At 40.3% G+C, this 9,301-nt stretch overlaps 1 protein-coding gene across 1 annotated transcript; it reads right to left on the reverse strand.

Annotated features, from left to right (window-relative positions):
• Positions 1 to 2,760: 2,760 nt before the first annotated feature.
• Positions 2,761 to 3,189, reverse strand: LOC125314280 (protein FANTASTIC FOUR 2-like). The gene has a single exon (XM_048276229.1). It carries the CDS (start codon positions 3,187 to 3,189, stop codon positions 2,761 to 2,763), a length of 429 nt encoding a protein of 142 aa, XP_048132186.1.
• Between the last annotated feature and the right edge of the window lie 6,112 nt (positions 3,190 to 9,301).

Raw genomic sequence — 9,301 nt, forward strand, 5'->3', positions numbered from 1 at the left:
AAGCTTAGGATTTTTTTTTTTTTGGTAATTTTTTCGATTTCATTCGCGAGGTTTTCTTGATCCAGTCCGAAAATGTCGTGCTCAACTATTATCGATCGACGAACATCGGGATTAAATTACTTCAAGGAGCCAAGATGGCGGGATTGTACAATGCGACATGACGAAGCATTTACAGATGAAATTGCCACCTCTCTTATGACTTTCTTTATGCGGTGTATCTGGCCCATGCCCAGCTTCAAACCTAGTCCTCGGCCTCTGTCTTTGGACAATGGACATAGTCTCTTGTATGGGCTTCCTTAAGGTAGTGCATTCTTGCTCTTCTCGTTACCCAACCCCCAAAAAAAAAAAAAATATTAGTTTATACGGCCCAAATAAGAGGTTCAGCTAAATCTTTACATTTTTCATAATTGATTTACCAAGTGATGCGAAAAAGAGGCTTGCGATTATCGAAACCAAGTGAGTCAAAATCTTCGAGTCCGAACCTCGTACTTGTGTAGGACCTCCAATTAGGTCCCGCTTCCGTAATTATTGAAACTCGACAATAATCATTTCCAAAATTTTTCTCTTCATATCAAAAACCCGCCTCGTGTTTCGAGATATATACAAAATACCATCTTTACTTAGTCATTGGATTTCAAGTTGCACCTCTCATCCATACATAATTTACAAAGTCACCACTGTTTCCCCGAACCACCAAAACCTCGACGATGGACTTCACTTATGGAGTTAGAATTCGGGCCGAACATGACAGGCGAATCGCAAGCTTTCAAATCGTGAGGAGGTATTTGAAAATCTCGAGGATGATTTTTTGTTTTTTTTGTTTTGCAGTTGTCTTGAATAAAATTTTATAAATCAATTCTTTTTTTTTTATATAAATAGAACTTTCCATTCATTCAATGTTATTAGCCTATCTTCAAATGCATAGATCGCCCCTATTCATGGGGTCCGTTCCTATTCAAAATTGATCGCCTTATTTCTTTGACTTTCTCAGCTGAAAATTAAGGAAGTGGACCGGCAATGCCTTCAGGAGAAAACGAACATCGAAGAAGATTCGCAAAGCAAAGCAATCCACCCAAGTCAAAGAAGGGGTTAGCTCATAGCTAGTGATGTGGGTTGATTTAACCAAGAGCCACCACCCCATTTCGAGCGTAAGTAAGGCTAAGCAAAAAAGTTGTTTCTGAGAAATTATTTTCAGGCTTTTCGATGTTTGGACGATGGAAAATTAACCAATCTGCAGAATTTTTTTTTCATGGATCGAAAATGACAAGTTTAAATTTGTGGAAATCACTTTTTTTAAATCACCAAATAAACGAAAACGAACCATTTTCCTCGAAATAATTTCGTGGAAACTATTTTCCTTCGTCATGAGGTTTTTAGTGAAATAAACGCACCTTAAGAGTAGAGCCTGTGAAAGCATTATTTGAGAGGTAAATATGGGTCTATAAAGATTGAAACATAAACCCTCCTGCTCACATAATGTGAAAGTTCAACTTGTTAAAAAAAGGCGGCGGTTTGTATCCGAATACTTTACTTGAATAACATTTTCAATTGAATCAAGAAGGTTGTTCCAAAATTCACACGTCTGAAAGGAGTTGTTCCAAAGTTTATTTTTTGTTTCACGATAAGCATCGACATCTTTACCCATCGTTCTGGAAATTAGTGAGGCTTGATCCCCCGGAGGTGAGAGACACCGAGGTCTCCATTTCTGATTCCTAATATAAATGGTGTCAATCTCTTGGAAAAACGAATCCTCCTCCCCACTCTAGGGAGCAGTCGCCGGCCGACCGTCGCTCGCCCGTGGCACGCCCTGATCGTAGGCGAGGGTTGCGGCCCTCACCTAGTGGCCGGCAATCCTTGCCGGCCCACAACGAAAAAAAGGAAACGAAAAGAGAAGAAAACATAACAAAATAACTTTACAAAATTCAAAAAATTTATGAAAAATTACAAATAATGTCCATGTCACCGCCGGTCGTGCCATATAGAGCGGTCATCCGAGGTCCACATCAGCAATATGCCGGCCCAAAATTGGCCAAAATGACTATACTAGCAAATCGTGGACATTTTCGAGATTAAATTCACCAAATTGAAAAATTTATGATTGAATTGACATCCGTACAATATCTTCGTGGCCTTTGTTTTCCTTATAACTTTCCCTATTCATAAGTGGGTATTTATATATTAGCATAGCAAAACTTTTGGCCTAACCCTAGGCTTGAGTTGAGCCCACCAAATTTGGCCACACATGCAAACTAGCTTGCGAATGAAGATGAGATAATGAGCATAGGTGGGTGGGAACGCCCTTTTATTCCTTCCTCAAATAAAACCAAGCCAAGAATCACGAGGAAGGCCCACTCTTCAGTAGGGGTGTCAAAACCGAACTAAAAACTGAACCAAAATCTGAACTGAACCGAACCGAGGAAAAATTTTGTGCATTTTAAGTTCAGTTCGGTTTTGGTTCGGTTAATAGTCAAAGAATATGGATAATTTAATAGATCGGTTCAGTGCATATCAATTCGGTTTAGTTCACGATTTTCTCTATCCTCTCTTACTGTTCACTACTCTGCGCTCTCTGTCACTCCCCCCATTTCTGCTTTTTCTCTCTTCCTCTGTCCGCGTGCGCTCTCTCTCTCTTCCCTCCTTTTTTTGCTTTATTCTCTCTCTTCTTCTATCTTCGTGCATTCTCTCTCTTCCCTCCTTTTTCTGCTTTATTCTCTCTCTTCTTTAATCTTCGTGCACTCTCTCTCTCTTCTCCCCCCCTTTCTACTTTATTCTCTCTCCTCTTCTTCTCTCTACCCTTTTCTTCTTCGTGCTCTCTCTCATCGGAGCAGTGAACGGCTTCTTGTTGCTGTTATTAACATTAGTCCGGGGTTTTGCTTTTTCACTTGCGTTTCCTGGTTCGCAATTTGTCGCGTCGACCGAGGCTTCGGGTCTGTCCGTTCCCTCTTCGCCCTTCTTGATCTCGCCTCGGGGGTCGCCATCATTGTCGTTGTCGAAGGGGACGATGTTGCCGCTCTCGCTGCCTAGGTTCTCCGTGCAGAGCTTCAAGCTCCGTGGGCTGAGCCTGAGCGAGGAAGCTCTCGCCAGAGAGTGGACGTAAACGAGTGATTTTTGGTCGGGTTTGGTGGGTTCTCGGCAGTTGGTGGTCGAGACGGCGTGCAAGAAGCTCCAACCACCACAACCCGGACCCATGTTGGGATTTGATTATGATGAGGGGATGGGATTACGATGTTGATGATAGTGAGGAGTACTTGGGGAGCTCAAATGAAGAAGAGAGGGAGCGAAGCTGTGGTGGTTGGCGGTGGTTTCGAGGGAGGCCAGCTTGAGCCTCGGGGTGGCCATTGGGTCATGCACAAGATGGGTGTCTTAACTAAAAACTGAACCGAACCGAACTGAGTTTTTCGGTTCGGTTCAATTTGGTTCAAGACAAATTTTGGTTCGGTTTAAGTATATTGACTAATGGTTCGGTTCGGTTCGGTTTTTCAAAAAACTGAACTAAACCGAACCATTGACACCCCTACTCTTCGGACATATTCGTACTCCCCCATGACCTCAACATTTGCATAAGCAAGCGCCCTCCTTTGGAGGCCACCTGTCTCCTGGCATGGACTTTCGACGAAAGCAAAATGATGGTGATCCAACATCGTTTGGTCGTTGTCGATGGTCCCCTTTTTTTGATGACTTTAATCAAAGATGAAACCCACCATGATTGCACCCTCTTAAGCTCAATTCAATGTCTAATCATGTGTCTTGATTAGCCTATTATGCCATTACATCTCGCTAAAGAATATGATTGACAAAGTCCGAAAAAAGAAGAAGAAGAAGTGAATGCAACAAGATAATGGGGCCAATCTGAAATGAATGGATCGAATCAAATTATATAAGATGAGGTTCTTGAGTACCGGTTTTCAGTTTTCGGTTCACAAGGGATGGATGAGTGAGAACAAAAAACATGGCCGAGGGAATTTGTAGTTTGAGGGTGTCACCAGGTCGGTTCGATTCGAGTCCGGACCGATGCCCGATCAGATTTGACCAAGATGTAAAGAGTATATGTTTTTTTGAGACCCGACCTAGGACCCAACTCCCATAGACCAATAATTGAAGAAAAAAACATTTGGGTTGAGTGGGGTTTTCGGGTTTTCTTTCATGAATGTGTTTAATAAATATTATTTAAGCTTCGTTTGTTTTGTGAAAAATGAATGGTATGAAGAATATTTTATAAAAATAATCGCTTATGTCTCTTGAAATAATTAGCATATAAGAAAATTTTCATTATCGACTACTATTTAAGTTTAAACATTTCCGTGAAGGATGAAAATATTTTTATTTTATTTACTTTTATAAGCGATATAAACGATCATTTTTTTTAGAATATTTTCCAAACCTTTCATTTTTTGCGAAACAAATATAGCCTTACTCTGTTTTGGTTTTGAAATAAGTCCATTATTGTGTCTTGGGACAACATAGTACCGTCATATACTCCAACTCCAAAAGAGCCGATTTTTTTTTTTTTCGCATCGGTTCAATTTAGGCGATTCTGTTTGACGCCGTTATTTCATTTTCGGTGAAGTTTCCACTTCGAATGTGTGGGAGTATTCTCCTTTTTTTTCGTCAAAAGAAAGATTACATTCATTGATTAAGATAATACTCGAGAGTTACATAGAATGCTTTCAAGCATAACAACTCCCAATAATTGCAGAAAAAAGTGAATGCTGGAAAGTAAATGACAAAGGATATTCTGTAACTAGAAGCACGCTCTCATCTTTCAAGAATAGATCCGTCACCGTAAAAGTTCGACGGTCGATCACCAAATTCAGAGATGAGCACATACCAAGAACTCCCACACCATTCGCAATTGCTTGAGGTGCACATCTAGGTTTAACGTCATCATCACCATCACCAAGCAAGAACATCAACATCAATATGTTTAAAGAACACATATCAAATACATGTAAAAAATATCTCAAATATATATCTAGATTTAGTTCGGAAGAGTAAAATTCTTGAATCTAGACCTAAATCCAAGTTAAGAGAGGAGAGTGGCATACTATCGGAGAGTTTATGGAGCCATGTCATGAGCATCCTCATCGGTGGTGGCTGTCGACTATACAAATGGACGAATTGGCCTCTACATTCACCCAAGATTAATTGCAAAAAATTATTCAAACTCACAAACTCCCAAAATAGAGTGGGAGAGAAAAGGAAAGGCAGCCCAAGCAAATAAAAAAGGCGTGAACTCTCATGAAAGATTTTTAAATGTTCAGCACTTGAATTCGCTCGAAATCAAATAGAAATCTTAAAGATGAGAGACAGAGATAGAGAATCGGGATTTGCCTGCGGCTGAAAAACCTAGGGATTGGGGAGGGCGAGGGGGAGGGGGAGAGGAAGAGAGAGGAATGTTGGGAGTAGTCATTGAGTCATAAAAGTTACTTTCACAAGGTCCCCTAAATTCATAGTTATGAGCTTTTGCCCGATCAAATGTATGTAATAAAAGGGATGATGGCTACTCCCCACATAATAATAACTTAATTTTAGCATATGTCATGTTTTTGCATTATTTTTGTCAAACAAGCATTTCACTCATATCCGAAAAAAAAAAAAAAAAGCAAAGTGAAACCTTGCAATCCTTTGAAATGGTATCAGAGCGGGACGTCTTGAGCTCAAATTTCAACTTAAACTTTTAGAGCAGTTGGCTGTGGTCTCATCAAATCCTTCAAAACTCTTCCGATTTCCTTTGAAATTGGACTTGTATGCTAACGAAATTCGAGAGAAATGAAATCCCGAAAACACACTTAAAAAAAAGCCTCCCGGAAACGAGAGAAGGAGGCTTTCGTAATTAGACTAGATCAGAATAAAAAGGCTCCATAAATGTGGAGAGAAAGTAAGGAAAAAAAAAAAAACTAAATCAATTAACGAAGAGAGGAGGGGAGGGAGAGATCTAGTTCTAATCCTTCCCTCCTCCATGGAGATAGAGAAAAACGAGTTGTGTGGAGATGAGAGGGAGAGAGAGGGAGAGAGAGGAAGGAGACCGGCGGCTAGGTTTTTTTATTTTTATTTTTTATTATTATTATTTATTTTACGCAAATAGTAACAAACTTTTTCAACCGCTAATCTACAATCTAAACGTGTAAAAGCTTCCTAAATGTAAAGACAAAATCGGGCCCCTCATAATTCAATTGTCCAACTCGATCCTTGCGTCACTGACAACCAAAATTTACAATTTATTATTTTGATGAATTATTTATTTGCTCACCGACACTCAAACTGCAAATGGTTAGGGCAAACGACTAGGAGGAGCCAACCAAAGCACGGGTGTTGATCCAAGATGCGCAGCACGATGTCTGGGGACACGTGGACGGTCGCCGTGTGGGGGGTGCATGGCCCATAATTACTCCTGGCCAAACTACGTGGAAGAACTCAAAACTCAAATTTAGGGTTTCGATTACCAGTCAAGTCTTTTGCAAACAGAGAGATGACGCCTTGGAACTCAAATTTAGGGTTCCGATAACTAGATAAGTCTTTGCAAAACGAGGGATGATACCTAACGTACATAAGGTAAATTGGTTTTAGGACAGATCGATTTCGGCCTAAAGAGGGAAGCGATATTGCGACTTTCGACTTCCCATACTTTGGAATCGAGAACCAACACCGATTGGTTCTCGTCTTAGAATCAAGAATCGAATCGGGTTCTAGGCTAGTTCCGGATTACAAATTTGAAAACTGAAGTGGTTCTCCTTGAACTAGCCTTGCACTGTTCTCGGGGTTAAGCTAGAATTAGTATTGGGATAGTTACTCAATCAGTCCAAAACCTTAAGGATGCTTATTTGGTCCTAAATCTTTTAATTTTGTTTATATAGTTAAAAAAAATTTGTGCGAAATTTCTATGCAATTTTTTAAGTTGATTGCCGCTTTAATTAATCGATGTAGTAACTTGTCAATTGTTCACGTCAGCATGCGGCGTAAGATGAACCGACAATAGTTGGACGCATGTCAGAGAGTTTCGACAATAATCAACCAAAGCGACTACATTAAAATTTCACGCAAAGATTTAGGACTGCATTGGGTTAATTAAATCAATCTACTGCTTTAAATAGTGAGACTTTAATTTCAATTTTTGTTAGGTGAGGTGTACCAATCAAATCGAGAGAATAATTCCAGGCCAGCACATGCGGACGTGAGCGAAGATTAAGAAGTCAGCAATCAGAACAGGGAAAAAATGATGAGTGTTCAATGCCGAACGTGCGATTCAAAAAGAGGGTGAAGAATTTCAGGTGCTGAATTCCATGCATGCCGGCGTTCTCCAAGTCGGGTCGGGTCGGGTCATCAAAGACCCAACCGGATCCTCTTTTGTCTGCTTTTGGAGTTTGTTTTTATCCGTGTATTTTCGTTTATGATATATGGTCAGGAGCCTGTTAGTGTTCAGGGTTGTTTTTTTAATAAAAAAAAAAAATATCAATACCATATTTTGTGTAAAAACCACAAATTCACTAGTTTAAATTCAGAAGGCAAAGCTCTATAAGAATCATTTTATGCTTTGTTTGTTTCGAGGAAATCGAATGACATAATAGATATCTTTCTAAGAAAATAGCTTATTTCGCTTACAAGAATGAATAAAGAAAAATATTTTTATTGTCCAAGAAAATGTATGACATTAAATTTTGTCGATAATAAAAAAAATATTTTCATTGACGAATTATTGTACTCGATTATTCTTTTGAAAATATTTTCGAATCATTCATTTTGCAAAATCTTAATTTAATACGGCTCGTTTTTAAGGTTGCTCGAGAATTATCTTTCACAATGCAACAAACTGTATCTAAGCGACGCGAGATGAAATAGACATGCTAGACTCGCCATTTCCACCCTAGCTTTGGTACAACTCAAGACAGACGGCCCCACTTGGCCGAAGCCCATCGTTAGCAGGGTGTTGTTTGTTGGTGTAGCGAACGTACTTTAATAGAGGATTATCTATGCAATAGGCACGAGTTTCCGAAAATTCATCAAGTACAAATGAGCTTAAGAAGGTAAAATTGCCTAAGTGCCTATTAGATCGATCAGCAAACTTTTTGGAGTGACACTTGGCTTGATTCTACTTAATATTTCAAGAACAACAACAACATAGGAAAAACAAAGGCATTTCAACATAGGATTAATTATGCAATAGGTCTCTCGAATGGGTGTTTTGATGTGATTTCATTCCTTTGAAAGTCCTCTTAGAAGCTTATTGACCTTCATTGGTATAGCCATTGGTTGCCCTTGATAGGTGATAGGCGCGGTGGGCAAGGCGAGCCCTCGCCTCGATAGTCCCAATAGAGGCGGCCTCACCCGGGCGGGGCGAGCCCATCCTCATGGTCGTCAAGGGGGTGGTGGCATCAAGGCGAGGCCCCCCTTGACGGCCGCGAGGCGAGCCCTCACTAGATCTAGGTGAGGGTTGCCCTCGCCTATTGTGCCCGGGAAGGGCAAGGTTGTCCCTCGCGATCGTCGAGGGCTGCCTTTCCTTGACGGCTCCAGGCGGCCTAAAACTAACGCTCCGTGTTAGTTTTAAAGCTCCACGAGATTTATATACCGATGGAACCCTCGAATCTATGCAATATGGAATCGGAAACAACTCAATGAGGAAAAAACTTATACGAAAATTCCAAAACACATTCACCACAGCTTCACCAGTTTTCACCAAAATTCCAAGTGATTCCATCAGAATGAGATAATCCACAGAATTGGACCGGAGCTCTCCATCCATTTGAGAAGGCAATCATCACGAGCACATGAAATTCAATGTCATCCTCACGTGTCCACATCCGATTGGTATTTAGCATTGCAAATTGCATATAAACGTATTTTTTTTTTAAAATTGAATATGCATAAAATCGTTCAATTAGATTTTTTTTTTTTGTTTGTCCTATTTATTACTCTTTTCTTACTAACTTTTGCTCTATCTACTTGTACAGCGCGGGAATCAAATCCCGCACCTATGATACTAAGGTCCCCCACCCTCCAATCCTTTTATCAGTACGATCGCATGCCTAATGGTACTCGCTCCACAGATAAAACTACTCGGGTTTCGTTTCGTCCGAACCCAAAAGACCCGAAATATAATTTGCCTTGATTGATTCCGATTTCACATCATTGTATTTCTTCAAATTGCTATTGAATTTTATAAGGGGGACCTTCCGCTATCTTCCCCGGACCGTTATCATTCTCCATCATTCATATTCATCCATCGCTAGCACCTCCCCACCATCATCACTCGCTCCTTCCTTCCACCACTTCCCATTCCACTCGTTCTCGAGCTCTCCAGATCTTG

This window comes from Rhodamnia argentea, chromosome 3 (assembly GCF_020921035.1).
Source record: "Rhodamnia argentea isolate NSW1041297 chromosome 3, ASM2092103v1, whole genome shotgun sequence".
Classification (NCBI taxonomy): Eukaryota; Viridiplantae; Streptophyta; class Magnoliopsida; order Myrtales; family Myrtaceae; genus Rhodamnia; species Rhodamnia argentea.